Source organism: Nannospalax galili, unplaced genomic scaffold, assembly GCF_000622305.1.
Source record: "Nannospalax galili isolate Female #2095 unplaced genomic scaffold, S.galili_v1.0 scaffold72, whole genome shotgun sequence".
NCBI classification, from domain to species: domain Eukaryota; kingdom Metazoa; phylum Chordata; class Mammalia; order Rodentia; family Spalacidae; genus Nannospalax; species Nannospalax galili.
The window spans coordinates 2,820,968-2,840,752 of NW_008336933.1; the positions used below are offsets into that span (position 1 = coordinate 2,820,968).

General features: G+C 43.2%; 1 protein-coding gene across 2 annotated transcripts in view; it reads left to right on the top strand.

The window, feature by feature from the left end:
• Window positions 1-19,785, top strand: part of Nedd9 (neural precursor cell expressed, developmentally down-regulated 9) — a 200,780-nt gene that overhangs the window by 141,417 nt on the left and 39,578 nt on the right. Inside the window, exon 1 of one of the 2 annotated variants that reach the window (XM_008831617.2) lies at window positions 13,183-13,329. The exons of the other annotated variant lie outside the window; for it this stretch is intronic. Coding sequence (XP_008829839.1) covers window positions 13,318-13,329 — 12 coding nt within the window. The 5' untranslated portion in view covers window positions 13,183-13,317. Of the gene's footprint in view, window positions 1-13,182; window positions 13,330-19,785 lie in introns of those variants that run through there. 2 annotated transcript variants of the gene reach the window in all.

Here is a 19,785-nt window from a genome sequence, read left to right on the forward strand (position 1 = left end):
GGGTGGGTATGCAGAGATATAGTTTTTTTTGTGTGTGTGTGTGTGTGTGTGTGTGTGTGAGAGAGAGAGAGAGAGAGAGAGAGAGAGAGAGAGAGAGAGAGAGACGTGGAAAACCTCATTTCCTGCAAAGACAGGAACAAAGCGAGCACTTTGAGCCCACTTGGCCTCAAGCAACACTTCGAGAATTCAAGACCGGCTTCCTCCTAAACCACCGTGTGTCTGGGAGGCTTGGGTGAAAATATTCATGCTCTTTATTGATTTTTCTGTACAGTGTCATGAGGCAGTGAAAAACTGCCATGCTAAGTGATATGGTTGGACTCAAAGAGTGGAAAAAGGACTCATTCCCACTAGGGATGTAGCTCAGGGGTAGAGCATTGCCTAGCCTGTGCAAGGCTCTGGGTTCAAAGCCCAGAACCTAAAAAAGAATATGTATTGCTTATGTGTGCATATGTAGTATATGTGTATATATTATATATGCAAGTGAATATATAATATGAATATATTATGCATGTATATATTTTGTGTATATTATATGTATGTATTATATATGTATATATTATGTGTATATATTATACATGTGTATATTATATTTATACATATATATAATTTCCTCATGTAAGGATGTGGCTCAGTGGTAGAGTGATTGTCTAGCATGCACAAAGCCCTGGGCTCAATCCTCAGCACCACAAAATGAAGACGCTTCATTCTGGGGCCTGACTGGTATGCCTTTGCCTCTTCATGAAACCAAAGGCCACTGCAGTATATGCCATCAAGGACAGGGACAGGCAAACAGTCTCAGGGCTCCCTTAGCCTGAGTCAAGTTTTATGCTGACTGCCCTCCTAACCTGTGAGTGTTCCTGAGCCATAGACACTAACACCACCATTTGAGATGTTCCTATGTTCATTCTGTTTGCATGGAACATTCCTTGAGCTCCCTCTGTGGTGTGGTGGAAGTCTGGGCCCTTGTCCACCTTTATCCTTTGACATTGACACCATCAGTTGGTCAGCAATGTAGCATAGCATGACTCCTATTTAAACACCCACCCTTGTCTCACTTCCAAAAAAAGTACTGTCTGCCTCAAAAAGAAGTGAATTGGCATTATGGAAGTTTCCAGACATCCATTTTCCAGCTGGATCATTTTGTTAAATTTTTTTTAAAAATTAAGCTAAACCATGTGGAATGCTCTCCTAAGCGAATACTATTGTTTACTAAGCTTCCTCTTCCATATTATGACGTTTTATGATAAAATATCAGCAAGCTCATAAAGAAGGCTGTTTTAAGGCCCATAATCTTTCTAACCATAACAAAAGGGCGGTAAATATATTGTACAAGAGTGCAATGGAAAAGCGTGCTAAAGTATTTCCATAAATCAAATGTAGCATTTTGGCATTCGCTAGAAAGCATTGATGTTAGTAAATTAGAACCAGATGATTTTAAAATAGAAACTTACATAACTTGACAGTGCGATTTTTTTTTTCTCCAGCACAAGTTTATCTCCATGAAGTATGGCTGCTACTGTAACAGGTATTAAGAGCAATGTCTGTGTCGTATTCATCTTTGTAGCTCCCACAGCACCTCGTGTCATGTTGGGCAATTAGATCGGTGGAAGGGCAAATGAAATCTCAAATGTCGCAGCAATTGACAAGCACAAATTGATCAGTAAGGAAATGTAATACCGACATCTCAGCAGATCTGCAGGTGGACAGACACTGCTCTGCACCTACAGAGACTAATGTCTTGCCTTCCCTTCTTCTCCTGTGTATCACCATGCTTCGAAGTACTGTCACCCTGAAGTTTTGTCACTTCTCCCTCTCCCATTACACAATGTTATGATGTATCTGGTACCCCAGGGCCCAGCTTGGAGTTCAGCACGACATGCTGGCTGAGTGCCTTTAATCTCTAAGATCTTATGTAGGAAAGACACATGGAGTTCACATGAATAAGGTGCTGTCCTAGCTCTCTAGATGAATGCTTTCTGGTAGATACGGTAGTTCCAAATGAAAGAAGCTCGACTAATTAGGTTAGGGAAAAGTGTGCTCATCTCCTTATGAATTAGATTGTCTTACAATGCATGTCTGACACGGCTGAGTCTAGAATCACAAGCACCATGATCTCTACACCCTTCCACTCTTAATGGCTTTGCTCGTCGTTTCTTCCTATAGACACTTAATACAAAGAGAAAAAGGTATTCACTACCAAGTATAGTTTGTCATCCAGAAAGAGAAAGAGAGAGAATGAATGAATCTTTCTTCCCAGTGTTCATTTACAAAATCTCAAAGAAGACCTCAGACTGACTTTCTCAGAGTCACGTGTCAAATTCTTGGATAAATCACTGTGGACAGTGGAATGAAACCCTTGAGCAACCAGGCCCCCGTGATGTTTGGGAATATCCACAAGTGGATGAATGAACAGAGAGAAAACAGACTAAGGCAACCAGTCTTTCCATCTCCCCCTGGCAACACTGCAGTAAGGCATGAAAATTTAAAATACCAGCAGCAACATAAAAAGAATGCCATTAGAAGAAAGAGTTGACATGGCTTAGAAACTGAGGTGACTGAGACAGTGGTGTCAAAACTAGAAACAGAGTAGCTTGAGGTAGACGTTGTTCATGGCAATGTCATACATGTGTTACAGTTCTTCAGGGAAACAGAACCTGTGGTGGCGGTGGTGGTGATGGTGGAGGTGGTGGTGGTAGTGGTGATGTGTTTTAGTCAGCTTTCCGTCACTGTAAAAAGACAGCTGAAATAGTTAACATAAGAACATGAGCCTTTCTCATCTCCTTGCTCCTATAATGCAAACACTAGCATTGCACTGGAGTTGCTGGCTGGGATTGCTCTTGGTGGTGGGGACAGAGACAAGGGTGTGGGGATATGGTGAGAGGCCAGGATGAAGGATCTCTTCTTTCTCTTTCTGGCCACAGAGCTTGGTCAGCACCAAGGAAGAGTTGATCACAATGGGAAGACTTGAAGGCTTGAGGAAGTATTCATAGTCTATAAAACGAAAAACTTTCAAGCATTTACATAAATCACTTGGCAGTAAAGCCCCACTGGATTGGCCCAAAGTGGTGTCTTCTTCATTTACCCCATGAATCTGCTAAAAGGTAAATTAATCTGCCCAAGGAGTCAGCCTCTGATCCTATGGGGAGCCTTTGTATTCTGGGATGGAGCCTCTAAATTTTCTGAAATTTGCAATCTTCTAACTTCCCAGTCTCATCCAGCTGCCAGTGTTCTCAACAAGGAGCTGTGGGTCTGTATGTAGGGTAAGAAGATGTGAAGTTATGCAGGGTGTGGAAGGTTAGGGAGCAGAGGAGAGATGAAATTGCTAGGGAGTTGAGTACCTTGGTGAGCTTGTCTGGAGGAGGGACTTTTACTTTAAAAACTAAGTGGTATGCAGGTAATGACTTTGAAAATACAGTCAGCAGTGCTCCATGCCTGGTGTTCCCATTCTCCATTCAATCAACTATGGACTGGAAATGCTTAGAAAAAAACTACATGGCTATTGAAGATACACGGGTGTTTTTACTTGTTTACATGGCATTTACATTGCACTGTGTTTAATGCACGAGCTGTCTAGCGGTGATTTAAAGCATACAGGAGGATGTGCACATCCTAGGGCATTTTGAGAAATATTTTATTTATTATTTTTATATGTATGAGTATATTGTCTGCGTGTATGTAAGTGCACCTGTGTCATGCAATGCCTGCAGAGATCAAAAGATAGCGTTAGAGCCCCTGGAACTGGAGTTACAGACAGTTGTTAGCCGCCATCTGGGTGCTGGGACTCTAACCCTGGTCCTCTGCAAGAGCAGTCAGTGCGCTTAACCACTGAGCCATCTCTCCAGCCCCATGCTAGGACATTTTATACAAGAGATTTGATTACCTATGGTTCCCTTATGAGTTCCTAGAACCAACCCCCCTGAGGCACTGAGGGACATTTGGGGATGGAAGGTCAAGAGCTGTGGCCTCTGCCATCCAAGGTCAGCAGGGCCCTTAGCCTTGTTTCTCGTCACTACTTTCTAACCTTTCTAAGACGTGAAGCTCCAGCTCAGAATATGAGTCACAAGAACCGCACGCATTGAAGTTCAAGGAAACTCTTGTAACACCCCCTTGTCTACATCTTCAAGTCTGAAATCACAAAGTACCAAGACTTCAGCAAATTAAAGGACCTTATACTTAACTCAGTAAACCTCAGTGCTGAGCCTGAGCAAAACTGCACATCTAGAGCCTGCCTGCTTATTAGCACAGCCTCCTTTTGGCTTCTCCTATAAAGAAGGGAGCTGCCCCTTATTTCTCAGCTTCTGTGGGCAGAAAGGAATGTGCTGTCCACACTCCGCTGTGCAAGATGAGGGTGGACACTGGTGCCTCCGCCACCGCCCAAGCCTTGGATCCATGCCGGGGAGGCATTCTTCTAGCAGATAAAAGATTGCTGATAGCTGAAGCTTTTTTAAATGAATCAAACTCTTCAAACGCTAGGCTGGAACCAAGCACTGTATGCTGTGCTCCGCCCCCCTCCCCCACATTCTTCTCCTTCTGCCCCCTCCACTAGGCCCTGCATGGCTGGGATTCCTTCTCCCTCATCAGCACCAGCAGGCAAATGAACTGGGCTAGCCAAACAGCCCTGAGGCTCAGAATCAGGGTCTGCAGGTGTTTACTGGTGATGTGGGGACACTGACAATTTTTCTCTGAGGGCTGGGACAGCTGGGCTTTTTAGGGCTCGAGGGAGGGGTGCATCTTCAATCCATAAAGAAATAGCTGACCCCAAGGAAAGTGGCCATTTCAGATTTCAAATTGACCCGCTCCATGTATTGTATCACTACCAATATTTGCCCCTAGAGTTACACTGGATGCTGGATATGAAAGGTGAACTTAATCAGCCCCTGTGCCCTGGAGATGGCAAAGCTCAGAAGTACATTGAAAACAGAATATCCAGCCCCACCCAGGAGCAGGGCTTAGAGTTCACAGCCTATTCCACTTACTCCACTGAGACAAACACTGGGCAGGCTGGGCAGGTAGGAACAGGAGGATCCTGGGGCTTTCTGGCCAGCCAGCACAACCTAAAATGGCAAGTCCCAGGTCCTAGTGAGAAAGCCTGTCTCAAAAATAAGGTGGGAGTTGGGAGATGCTTCAGCTGTTAAGAGCACTGGCTGCTCTTCCAGAGGACCTAGGTTTGGTTTCCAGTACCCTACACGGTGGCTCACAACTGTAATTCTAGTTCCAGGGGATACAACACCCTCTTCTGGCCCTCACAGGCACCCACATACACATGGCATTCACAGATGCATGCAGAGAAACAAAAATAAAAATAAATATTTAAAAAATAAAATACATGGTTCTTGGAGATGACACCCAAGGTTGTCCTCTGGCCTTCACAAGCATCCACCCAACATGTGCACCCACACATGCAAACAAGTACATACACCCACACATGCACACATATATGCAAATAAATAAAATTTTAAAAAGATGGAAGAACGTATAAAGTAGTTTGCAAGTGTAAGATTATGTCAAGGATTAGCAAGGAGTAGGCATGAATGTTTGTCTGACTTTCTCCTTTAAGAAATATTATGAGGGCTGGAGAGATGACTCAGCGGTAAAGAGTGCTGGCTGCTCTTGCAGAGGTTAGATTCCCAGCACCCACATGGCGGCTAACTCCAGTTCCAGGGGATCTAACGCCCTCTTCTGGCCTCTGGCAGCATTGCACACACCGTGGTGCACTTACATACATGTAGTCAATACACTCATGCACACAAAATAAAAATAATAAATAAATAAATAAAAATTTAAAAAGAAATATTATGAACCACTGTTACTGTGGTGAGCAGTGCCCTCAGGAAGAGAAGACCATGCTCCGTCCAGTCATGGAATTCTTGTTTATTTGGTCTTGGCAGATCACCATGACCTTTGTGAAAACCCACAATCTCTTCTAGCGGGAGAGATCCCCATGGAAGTTTCATAGAACAAGTTGCTTGTTTGGACAAAGTAAAGCATGTAAAAGCAGAACACCTCACCGTTAGAGAAAACAGGAGCCCATCCTCACCAGGGAGCCTGCACTTGTTCCAACTAGCCACATGTAAACTAAGGAAGTGTGAACCTTCACATGTTTATGGAATCAATAAATATAAATCTTGTGTCTCTGTTTTTTCCTTACAGAGTCACCTCTTAGTCGATTCTCTCAACTAAGTGCTAGTGGAGACCCACAATTGCTTGTCATGTTTCATGAGCACTGAGTGAATTCACTTAACATGTAATTTAAGCTGTCAATGTTCATTAGTTCTTTGGGGAGAGAAAAGGTGGTAATCAAGCATTCTAAAGTTACAACTACACTAAATATGAAAACTTCACAGTATGCAGAATTTTCAAAGTCTAGTCCTGATACTGCCCACGAATTTCTCCACTTATAATGCTGTGCTGAGATTTATAGATGCTTTACTGGCAGACTATATGATACATGGACTGAGATGCCCCAAGACACTCAAGCTTAACATTCTATACTTGGGTGAATTAAGTCACCTCGAAGAATTATGTATGGAACACAAAATGCAGCTAGGGTTGGGAGAGGCAGTGGGTGGATCTTTTAAAGGACTACACAGCTTCATGTTGCTTGAGGTTGGCTGAGTGTGAAGGGCAGTGAGATTCCACGAAGTCACTCCAGTGTGGGACCCACCACATCATGCAATAATGCAAGGACTTAGAGGGATTGTTTCCAGTCCAAGGAGTTTAGAGTCCCTCCTGGGGTGGCTTATCATTGAGTGAGAAGACATAAGTTAGGGAGGAATCAAAGCAAAAGTTAACCAGGGATCATGAATCAACATACCTTTTTAGTGGGTGGCACCCCCCCATATGCAGAAACAATTTTTTAAAAACTATCTCCTTACCAACTCCTTCAGAAAATATAATTTATTCCTAGTTCACCATGGCTAACACACACACACACGCACACACAGAGGAGAGAGAGAGAGAGAGAGAGAGAGAGAGAGAGAGAGAGAGAGAGAGAATGGGAAAGTGGTGGTGGTAAGGTTGGGTAGCCACTGTCCCATGCCAAAATAGCCAAAATATTAATGGAGGGAGAGTGAATGGGAAAGAAGTAGGCTAGTTGTAGCTACAGTACTTTGCAGGGGTTGGGGACAGGAGTCTGTTGAATCCTACATGAAGAGAGAAGAGGGCCAAACAGTCATGAGGGTTTCTTAAGGAAAGCTGTATTGGGAAGCACTGCCCTTAGCCATATGTGATGGAGACTCAGTGGAGGATAGGAGCAGGTGGGGGAGTGGCAGCAACAAAGACTTTTCTAGGAAAAGCTTCCTGAAGGAGATAGGGTGCAAACTGGGGCAAGATGGAATTTAAATAATCCGAAAGAGGAAAGAGGAAAGAATGAAAGATGTGTTCAGGTAGCAAGTGTGGGTGAACAGAGTGTGTGTATAGGACTGTATGTGTATATGTGTGTGTATGTGTGTATATGTGTGTACCTGTGTGTATGTGTATGTAGGTGTGTGTGTGTCTATGTATCTATGTGTATATGTGCATGTGTGTGCATGCAGATGTGTGAATGCTTGTCTCTGTGTGTATATATTTGTATGCATATGGATGTGTTTATATGTCTACATGTGTATATATGTATGGATATATATGTGGATGTAGATGTGTGTAGATGTGGATATGTGGATCAGCTATGTGAGCTGTAAAACTCTCCAAGTTTTACACTCCAAGTTTGACACATACACTAAGAGCAATCGACCTCACAGGTCTGGTACAGCAGATCAGTGAAACAACATGTGGAGGCACCTACCAGGGCCTGGCGCTGGGCCTCTGACCAAGGGTCCCTGGACTGAAGAACAGCTCCCCCAGTGCTTGTCTTTGGGAGGTTTGGTAGACTTGCAATATAATGGAGAAATGGCCTCATAGATTACTTCTGAAGTGATTTTGCTATATAGAGATTTTTAAAGCTTGTATCAAACTAGAAATGGTAAAGCATAGTCCTACTGTGTACCGCCTTGCTTAGACTTAGCCTGATTTCTCTTCTCTGGTATTCATTCAGCTACTAGATTGCTCCAGATGTAGAAGGAGCCGAATTCAGAGCCAGATGTACCTTGTACTATTTAGAACATAAGTCAGCACTTTTTCGGTGGAGGGTCAGATAATACTATTTTATTTTATTTTCTCTATTTTATTTTCATGGGGTTTGCTTTTTTGTTTCATGGATTTTGTTTTAAGATAGGGTCTCTTCTCACCCATGCTGACCTTGAACTCACTGTGTTTACCAAGACTAGCCTAGAACTCCTGATCCTCCTGCCTCAGCCTCCCTGACCACTGCCATTAAAGGCATGTGTCATCATGCCTGAGTATGTTATTTTCTTATTGTATTTTAGATTTTTTGGTTTGGGGGGGTTTACCAGTTCAGGGCAGCCACTCAGCCCTCCCTTTGTAGGTCAACAGACAATATAAATGAGCAGGAATAGTTGTGTGCCAATAAAACTTTATGTATAGACACAGAAATATGAATTATATATTTCCATGTCTTGAAATGATATTCTTTGGGTCTTTTATTCCCATCCACTTGGAAATGTAAAAGCTATAAACTTGTAGATGCAGAATTGGTGGCAGGTCTTGTATGCATTCTGGAAAGGTACATCCCATTTTTTTAAAAAATGTTTTTAACAACTGTAAACAGGATGTTTTTCTCAAACATGTCTTTCTATTTTCTTCCTGGGCACCAAGCTGAATGTGGAGGTAAACGTATGTTCTCTGAATTATATTTCTTATTTAGACAGCAAGGACTTAAACACCTATAAGGTATAAGGGGACATCTGGTATCAACAAGCTAGCCCCTTGTTCTGGAGCACACCCCAAAGCTGGAGAAACAGTCATCAGCACATCATCACCATTCAAACATGGAAAAGCCCTTCAGTAGATCTGTGTTCCAAGTACAATGGAGCACAGTCAAGGGAAGGAGGAATTAGTTCTGAAAGGGCGAGGTGGGTAGGGTCAGGACTGTGGACAAGCACACACAAAGGAATTAGTGTGTTAAACTAGGCCTGACAGCAGACAAAGAGCATTCTCTGAGGAGGGACCCATCAGTGCAAAACCAGGAGAGCAGGAGCCTGTCCTGGGATTGGTGAGTCCACCAATGGGGCTAGCAGTAGATGGGAGGGAGGGAGGAGGGGAGAAGAAGCCAGAAAGGGAGGGTAAGTTCTAAGAGTCCACATCAAGGTGTCCCAATTCCAAAGATTGTGAAACATGGTCTTAATGTCATCTGCTCTATCCTTCGGAAATTTAATATATAATAAAGTTGAGGCTAGATTGAGACAGAGAGAGATTTCAAGCAAGGAAACGAAAAGTAATCAGTGGCACTAATCAGGAGGAAATTCAGGAGACAGACTTAACATACAGATTGTCATTATTACTGAAGCTGCTGGGACCTGACCCAGGGGCCCCAACATCTTGGGTGGCAGCTTCGTCCTATCTATGAGGGCGTTGACTGGATGTTTTCCCAGGCTGCTTCCTGTCCCAGCTCACAGGTTCTGATTCTGAGGCCTTGCCCTTCGCTCTAACACAGCAGCCACATATGTCCTTCCTGAGCTATGGACAGTTTTGGCATCCTCTTGATTATGATCTGTGTTCCTGCCAATGTCCAGCGGCTACTACAATCACTTGCATGTCACCAGGTGCCATTTCCCTGGCTCCAGCATATGCTAGGGCCTAGGCAGGCAAACAGCAGGGAGGTGACAAGGCTACCAGTGGAGATAGCTTCTAAAGAGAGTGCTGCTGAGTGTGGGGTAGAATCTCAGCCCAGCCTAGTATTGCCCTGGTCCACGGCAATACTAGGTCTCCTGCATAACTCAATTATGTAGTCTAGATTTAACATCCTTAGATGAGGAAGGGGCTGTTTCTCTATTCATTGAAAGAATTTGTGTTTCCCCAAAGGGTTTGATGGGGACATACTAAATAATTCCAATAAAGCCACTAGTATCTTTAATACTTAAGTTGCATAAAGACCACAGTTTAATATATTAGTAAATAGCCTGCTGTCCTTGAGTGTTTGAAAAATGGGTAAAAACAGAGGGAAATAGATTTTCTGCTCAAAACCCACCAGTGGCTTCCTGTCACACTCGGAAGAATCCTGGCTTCTTCCCACCTCCCTGTGAACCCATCGTCTCCCTCTGTCCTGTGTACCCCACACAGCCACTGTTTGCTGTTCCTAACGCAGAGCTCATGTTTCCTTCGGTCCTGTCCATGTGTCACCTCTATCTGGAATGTTTTCTCCTCAGATCTGGGAGTAGTTGCATCCTTAGGGTTATTATGCTTAAATACCACCTCCTTAGAGGAGTTTCCCTGATTGCTCTATCGAAACTAAAACACCCACACACTGAGCTGTTTTCCTCTAGAAATGTTCCCTGATAAATATTTTCTTCATAGCCTCGTCACTGAAATTCAGTCCATTATTTTTTCTACTCCTGTTAAACTGTAAGCTCCACAAGGTTAGGAATTTTATCTAGGCTACATCCATCTAGCCTCCTCCTCCTCCCCGGAAAGGCACCTAGTATATGCTCAAGTGATACTTGTTAAAATAGAAAGCTACCTATGTGAGGATAATACATAAGTGAAGGGATTCCTCCACCTATTTATGAGCGCCTACCACATGCACTAAGTCAATAGCAGCTTAACATCAGTAATAGCTATTACTGATATAACACCTAAATATTCAATTTGTAGCATTAATGATGTCATAAGAGGCCTGGAGAGGTGGCTCAGTGGTTAAGAGCACTGGTTGCTCTTGTAGAGGACCTGGGTTCAATTCCCAGCACCCACATAGCTAACAGCATCTGTAACTACAGTTCCAGGGGATCCAACGCCCTCTTCTGACAGCTGTAGGCATTGCACGACACAAGTGTACTTACATACATGATGGCAATATACTCATACACATAAAATAAAAATAGTAGGAGCTGGAGACATGGCTCAGCAGTTAAGAGCACTGACTGCTCTTGCAGAAGAGGGGGGTTGGATTCCCAGCACCCAGATGGCAGCTAACAACTGTCTGTAACTCCAGTTCCAGGGAATCTGATGCCCTCTTCTGACCTCTACAGCCATTGCACAATACAGGTGCACTGACCTACAATGCAAGTAATACACTCATACACATAAAATAAAATAATAAATAAAATATTTTTAAGTAGTAAATAATATATTTTAAATGATGTCAGAATAATAGAATAAGATTAATAGTAATATTAAAAGGATAATCATTGGGAAAATAAGTGGCCATTATTAAAGTCTGACAGTGTACCTAATACCTCAATTCCTACAGGCATTATTACATTATTTCATTTGCTCTTCCTCATATCCTAGTAGGTAGGGCTTAGTATGTTCTCAATTGTATACCTACGGACACTAAAGTCAAGAAGTTAAGAAATTTGTGAAGATTCCAAAGCAAGAGGGTCATTTGATAGGAATCCATCTCTCTAGCTGGAGAATGAAATTTCACAAAGGCCTCACACAGTCTTCAGGAAACTCTTTTGCAACATTCAGAAGGAGCAGGATAGTTTTGCATACTTGACAGTCATCAAAGGAAGAGGGAGGACTCAGCCTTGCTGCTTAAGCAGTCAAAGGAATGTTATCTCCATCTCCTAGAGGTCCAAGACTCATCTTACAGAGGGAAAGGCCTTTGACTCATTGTCCTCCTATAACATCTAGGCAGACACCAGAAGCACTTCCTGCAAATTCACATCAGTGGGGTGAGCCTGCAGGACTGTCAGGAAGATCCTTGCAAGGCAGTAGGCTGTATGCATAATGTGTCTCCAAAAAAAGACTTTGCAAATCACAGGGGCTCACTCTCCTTTGCTTTGAGGCCCAAGGAGGGAAAGTCCTAGCCTGGAGGAGATCTGAACAGGTACCCAACCTCACCAGGACTTCACATGGAAGGAATCAGAGCCACAGCCAACTGTGGACTCAACTGTAAACTTTACATCCAGAAGCCACCTTGGGGGGACAGCTGCTCTCATGTTCTTTTTGCTTAAATCATTAAAAAAAGTTTTAGTTCAAGGGGGTGGGGAGTTGGCAAACTGATTCCAGTCCAGTTTAGGGGGGAAAATGGGGGAGGAACTGATTTTTCCAGCCGTGTAGAGCAGTCTGGCTGGAACGCATCCCATTTGGGGAATAGTTATTGTCTGGATGCTCTAAGTTTCTATCTTGAGGCCCAGGAAAAGGCATGTCTGTCTTTCTTCGTAGAAATCTGGAAATAAAGCCTCTATACAAATCTCATTCTCTGCTTTTCCAGAGAGAGTCTGGTCTTTTAACTTATCAAAGGTAGGCTTATCAAACGGTAGGGTTTCCCCTGGATAATAAGTGTGAATGGGTTAATGGGTCATCTTTGGGAGAGGTCAGAAGGAAAAAGTGTCCCAGTGTCAAAGCCGGAGCCGGCAGTTGCCAGCCCTCAAAGAAAAGAGCGCGAGGTGGACAGTAGTAATGTATAGGCGTGCACTACAGGACGTGCATAGGCTCCCATCTAACCTTTTATCCCAAGCAGCGCCCGCGAAGGTCACTGACTATATCTGACACTCCTTTCTGTGAGGCCCTTTAGTGAGGTCAGGGAAACCCTGGAGCTGGAGCACAGCTCTGGAGTTCCTTTTCACTGAAGGAGAATTGTATCCCAGCTCCTTGCAGACTGACGTTACAAAGTACTTTGAACATTGAAAGGAACAAAAAAAAGCAAACAGTCACAGAAAAGGGAGGAGGAAGGAGAGACACAGAGAGAGATATCAGCAGGGGTGGTTAGTAAAAAGGGGCCTGGAGACAGAAAACCTTTTGTTCATGTCGAGATTGTGAAGTGAAGGGCTTTGAAATAAAATGGGTTTATGAGCAAGTTGCTAGGTCACGGGAAGCTCAACTGTCAGTCTGCTTTGTGAATTCGAATCCTTTAAAATTTAAGTTGATCTCAAAAGGAATGTGCCTGGCTCCTCTTTTAAGTTTTATTTTGTGGGATGGTTTGGGCCGTCTCCTCACTTTCCGTTTCTCTCTTCCACCCTTTTGATAACGTGAAAAGAAATGATCACATTACCCGCTCCTGGTCGGGGTGTTTCAAAAGTCAGGGGTGGACGGGGCGGAGTCAGTACCTTCCCCCTCCAGCCAATGGCAGGGAAGTATGCAAATGAAGCCCGTGATCTGCCTGCCTCAATCAATACAGTGAGCTCAGAGCCTCAGCCGAGTGCGCGGGGCGACGGTTCTCACTTCCAGCAGGCTCTGCGCTCGATGGAGGGGCGGACACGCCAGGGTTTAAGGCTGTGTGACTAGGGTGGGACGAAGGCTCATCTGACCGCCGCCGAGATGAAGTATAAGGTAAGAGTGCCTTTTTCACAAGGTATCCTGGGAAGCTGGAGACAGCCGTGCCTGCATGCGTCCGCGTGTACCTGCAATGTGCGTCTCCCGCCGGGTCAGCGTCTCAGCTGGGACCCCTGGTGTGCCTGGGAGGGGGCTGCGGTACGCTGGTTCCCTGGGGTTGGCGGGCAAGCCAGAGATGCGCTTTCAGATCCATTAGGAGTTCGCGGTACACCGCGCTGAAAGTTGCTCCGGGAGGAAAAAGTCGTGGGGAGAGGGTTAGCCTTGGAGCCACTTTCGCATCAGCGGCTGTAGATCTGGGGGTGTCTCTGACTAACTTGCTTCGCAGCACGTAAATCGCAAGTCTCAGCGGCTCCCACAGGCCTGGCCAAAGCCGCCCTGGGGAGCCTGAATAAGAGGAATCAGAGCTGCCGAAGTCTCAGGCTGACTTTAAAAAGCAGTTTTTCAGCCTTTGCCTTAAGTACTTAATCTGAGAAGGAGTCTGCTTCAGGCACCTTTGCTGGAAGAAATTAAAAACCCAGGTACTGTTATAGGGCCGGTGGCGAAGAATACCCGCATCCTTAGATAATTTGGCTGTATGAATAAATGAGTGTTAGTCATTTCTGGATGGTACTTTTATTGGGGTTTGAATGAGGCAGGAAATACGAAGACTCTGGCTTATTTTTCCTGAAGCTTACAGAATGTCCTAGTCATATTTTGGCAGCACTATTTTCCAGTGCTATTTTGCGCCACAGTTTCTGGGTTTACTCTAGGCGAAATGATTATGATTTGCTCGGCACATCCCGTCTTAGGAAGCAAGCAGTTTCCAAGGGGCAGTTTTTTGTTTGTTGTTTGTTCATTTGTTTGTTTATAGTGAACAGACTTTATGGTCCTAGACGTTTAAAAGAACGTGTTCTTACTAAAATTAATTTTGGTAAGGTGACTTATGCTTATTGATTGACAAGTTGTATTAAGTAACAACCTTCAAGTTTACCCTAGCTAGCTAGACGTTAACTTTACTTCTTTCTGAATTATGCAGCCTCTGGTCCATCCTTTTTTTTTTTTTTTTTTTTTTTTTTTTTTTGATGGAAGGCTGTAAACACCTGCCCTAGCTAGTAGCCACCAGCTAACCTCAGTGATCAATCTTTTGTTCAGTAGCTGTGATTTTTTTTCAAACTCTATCAATCAAAAATGCCCAATCTTTACTGTAAGCCATAAATTAGAGTCCTTGAAAGGGTTCCAGCTGTCTGGAGATCCAGGTATCTGTTATCACAGCTTTCAGTTTTGTGCATTGGTGGGGAAGAAAAGAATGGCCCTGAAGAGTGTTTCTAGTTGACTTCAGGATTCAGTCAGAAACACAACCTTCTGCCTGGCAGGAACAGTCTCTTTTTGAAAGTGCTTCACCCTTTACTGCCAAGTCTCATTGCAGAGTACCGTCAGGACAATATGTTATTTAGCCTGGAGTGATGTGGGGAGGGTCCCACTCTTCTCCCTGCTGTTGAATAAAATCCAACTTGCCACTTGTGAAAGAGATGTACTCTTGCTCTGGAGTGTGTTACTTAAATATGTTAAAGCTGTAATGAAATGCTTCTTCTAATCATGTAGTTAATAAAAAAAAATTTTTAAATCCAACTTGCAGAGAAAAGGGAAAGGTTGTTCAATCATTTATTTTGGGAATGTTGAATAGCTGAAGTTAGCACTGAGTGCTGCATCCTAGAAAGTGACAAAGTCTAAAGTCACTTTGATGCAATGACCTCAGCGTGTTTAGCTTTGCTCTTTATGGAAAAAAAAAATCTCATGGTGACCACTGACTCATACTGCAAGGGAGAAAGCCTTCCATTGGATGGGTCTTACCAGGGTTTAATACACACCGCCAAGTGATAGTAACTTGTACACAACTTCATCAGAAAAATTGCTGAATCCTCCAAGGAAACAAATGACAATTTGGCACCCTGGCTTAACTATAGCTAAAGCAAGCCACTTTCCCTTTATTATAAAGTCGATCCATTAATGGCAGATAACTATTTCAGGAGAGAATTATCCATTTTAAGCAGATGATGCAAAAGTAGTGCCGCGATAACATCAGTAGAGATTGTAAATCTATTACTATTTACTATTACTATTTACATTGTAAATCTATGACAGGGACAAGACTTGCATATTTAGCCCTCAGTGTTGCCTATACTCATTTTCAAATCTAGAAGTTTTGACACAGAGGCTGTTATTTTTCCAGTACAGCTGCTGGTGACCACTGGATTCAAAGTGATCTGGCTCTAGCACTCAAGATTTAACCACTGCTAAGAGAGAGAGAGAAAAAATCAACTCTCTAAAACATCCTTCTGACTAGTATGTTCTTGTCCCAGAAAGATTCCTCAGGATATATTCCCCTTTTGTTTTCCAGAGTAACTCTGGGAAGGAAAATGAAATATGAACTTGGCATTTATTTGTTTAATCTGAGCTACTTAAATAGCAAAATCAGAAAATTATTAGATTATAAAATCGAAGACTTGGGAATCATCTCTTAAATACTATATTGCTCCTTAAACTATGAATTTAGTACAGGCTTAAAAATGGATCATGGTGAGATTTATAAATCAAGACCGAAAGTTTTTTTTCTCCCCTGTTGTTAACTAGATGATCTGGTTAAGCTGCTTCAGAGATCATAACTACAGAACACTCAACCTCCACTCATTTTGTTCTTAAAATACACAGCTCTAGGCAGCAAGCAATTATTTACAACCATCATGGGGGCTGTGGAATGCAAACTACTGCTTTCGGTAAACTTTCTTGTTTAGTAAGCATCTAGTCTGTTTTATTTTACTTATGGTTTTATTTATTCATGGGAAAACTGTCATAGTTATTTAATGTGTTCCATTTCTCTTAGAGGAGTTCTGTTTGATAGCAAATTTTAAGGGCTTCATTTCTTAAGATTTTATACAAAATCCCTTTAAAATATAGAGTATGTTCCCAGTGCTTTGATAGCCTTCCCTTGCTTGTCCAGTAAAAGATCTGAGGATCTGAAGGTAGCGGCTAGTTTGTTGCCCTGTGTTCTGAAGTCTAGGGACCAGTTACAGCCCCTTGTCTTTAAGCCCTACCCTTGCAATGCAGGCTGGCCTCAAGGCCCCGCCCATTTCATGCCCAGACCTGGAAGGTTAGCAGGTGCTCTGTGTGAACAGCTCTAATGGTTAAGCAACTTTTGTGACTTTGCCAAATTTTGGAATCCTTAAGTGCCTATAGTAAAAGTCAAAAATATTTTCTATTCTTCCTTAAAGAAAAATTCACTCTTAAATATTTTGACTTAAAAAAACATAAAGTATGGATGGAACTTGTCAATACAGTTAAGCAAATCATAATCTGAAATCAGATTTCTTTGTTCTAGTTGAATGGGGGCAAAGTAGTTCATCCAGTGAAAAGCTTCTAGGGAGGGACTTTGAAACTGTTTATTCTCTCAAGCTGGCATAAGAGAAAAGTTATAGAGGCCCATTGATTTAGCCAACATGGCCATCTACAGCCTATACACATCTCAGTTCTCAGTCTTGATATTTTGGCTTTAAAATCTTTTTCTCTGAATGGTTTGTTGGATTCAATTCAGATTTAGGACTCCTCCATCCCCACCCGCTTTTAAAATGTTGTAGGAGGTCTGGGATCTTAAGGGCACCAGAAAGTGTTTTGAAAGATATTAGCTTCATTATTTATGCATTTATTTAGCAAACCCATTTCAGAACTAAAGGATGAGTTCTTCCTACACAGATGAGTCTTTGTCAGGTTGTAAGTGTTCTCATAATAACAAACTTAGCAAGCTGCACAGTATACAGCACATTGAGAATGCTTTAGCATCTTCTTCTTGCTGGAATATACCTCAGTCTTGTCTCAGAATTTTGCAGATGCCTTCCTATGCCTTCCATCCCCAGTCTCCTATTAAACAAAACAAAACTAAACTAAATCTTACTATGCTCTTTTCAAAGCCCTTGGACTATTCTGTTTCTCTTTCGTAGCTTTATAGCAGTACCCTACCTTGCATTTTCAAATGAGCATTCCTCATGTACTTCTGATACCAGACACCCCCACCCACCCACTCACATGATCGGGGCATCTTAATTCACATCCTGTGCCCCCTATCTTGCCCTCTCCTTGGACTCTGCTGTGGGAAGTCATGTTTCCTCTGCCGTTCTCTTTCATGGGCCTGTGACTCCATGCCTACGTGACTTGAGTTACCTATCACTTCCCACTAGTAAAGTCTCCTCATCTAGCCACTCTGTAAAGCAATCAAAACCTAAACCTTTGTCTCTATAATCCCTGAATCAGAGCTTATGTTTTCACCTCTGCCCTACTCTGTCAGCACTATTTTACTTATTAACCCCTTTCAATCAAATCACTATCTAAAAGATACGTGCAATGAACTCCAGTTTTAAGGAAACCACATTGAATAGAAGAGGTTTAGGCTTTACTGGCATGTGGAGGCAGGTGGACAAACAAGTCCTGGACTTGAAAATATAATCTAGAATCTGTTAACCTTGAGTAGACAAAGATTTGGATTTATATGCTCTTATTGTAGAAGCTGAATGGACTGTGGGCTTGGGGAAAAGATGCTTCCATTTCTTGTAACTTAAGACTCTGTGATCTTGGGCAAGTTAAACTCTGAGCCTCAGGTTTACCTGTAAATCTGAGATGGTAGAAACTGCCTTATACTATTGTTCTAAAGCCTGAGCTAATGTATAAAGTTCTTATCCTGGATCCTGGCACATGGTGAGTAGACAATGAATGCTAGCTGGCCCCAGGTCTCTTTGTAGAGTATGTACCCAGTAGATTTCATGACAAGATTATGTCCAAATCCCAGTTACTAAGTTAAGATGATTGAATATTATTGAACACTCAGGCCTGGATGTGTATGGTAGAAATGCAGATCCCAAGTATAGGGATCCAGCAGCATACCTATAGCACACCGCCCCATGTGCCAATGAGTTCAGATCCCCAGGACCTGTGTAAAAAGCCAGGTGTCACTGTGCACCCCTATAACCCCAGTTTCCTGGGCTTGCTGGCCTAGCTGATAAAACTGTGAGCTCCAGGTCAGGGAAAGACTGAGTCGCAAGGAAATAAGGCAGAAAGGGGTAGATCAGGACACCCAGCGTCCTATTCTAGCCACTGCACACTCATACACACGTGCACATACACCATTCACACACACACACACACACACACACACACACACCACATACACATATGCCAGAGAGAGAGAGAGAGAGAGAGAGAGAGAGAGAGAGAGAGAGAACTGTTTATCCTTACACCCACACACACACGCGCACACACACCCCACACACACACACACACACACACACACACACACCCCACACACACATACCAGAGAGAGAGAGAGAGAGAGAGAGAGAGAGAGAGAGAGAGAGAACTGTTTATCCTTAACAAAAATGGTATAGGTGCAATCCACAGAAAGTGAGTTGGGGGTATGTGAGAAGTTCAAGATCAACTGTCCCCTGCCTATCCTGCAGTCACACTGACGTCAATGTAAAGTAAGAGGTTGTGGGTATCTATTTTTAGACCATTTTAGGGTTAGAAAGAAGCAGACAAATGCTTTGGAATGCCAGCCTCTAGAAACATATAGACTTAATTACCAGGCCTCCTGGCCAAGACAAGCACAGCGGGGCCCTTGGGAAGAAATACAATATTTCCAACTTAAAATGCCAGAGTGGAGCTGCCAGTTTCCTAGGCGATGGCTGATTGCGAAGAGCAAGGGCATGCAAAGAAGACAAAAACCCCCAAAGCCCGGTTTATACTTCATCAACAGCACCCCCACCATCTTGTTTACTTTGAACATTCCAGTCATCTCTCTGCGGTAGCTCTAACTCGCTAATGAGGACTCTGCACGCCAGCAAGCTGCAGCCGGGCTGCCAGGACTCTTCCTGAAGGATCTTCATTGTAAGATAAGTGGCCTTGTTGGAGACCTTTTCCACCCCAGACTGGAAAGGATGAATGAATCTTTTAGAGGGTGCTTTTAGTAGACAATACGATTTGGGTGACTTGAAGCGTATCACCTAGTGACAATGGAACTGGCACTCCAGAGTGTAGTGACTTACTGATGGTATGTTGACAGTAGTTTGTCATGGCTGAGGTGGGGCCTTAGGGTAGCTGATCATGAAGATGTTAAAATTGTTGGTGGAGAGCCTGGGGAGATGGTTCCGTTGGTAAAGGACTTGTTGGGCAAGCAAGAAGACCTGAGTTTGAGTGCCAGCACTTGTAAAAATCCTGCACTGGGGAGACAGAGATAAGAAACTCCTTTCCTAGAGCTCACTGATCAGGCAGTCCAGATGAATAGGTAGCTCCAGGCTCAGCAAGAGACCCTGTTTCCAAAAAAGACGGATAGCAACCGAGGAAGACACCCAATGTCACTCTCTGCATATACATGCACATGTACTCATATACACATCTGTACACACACATACATAAAAAAAATGCCAATGCAAT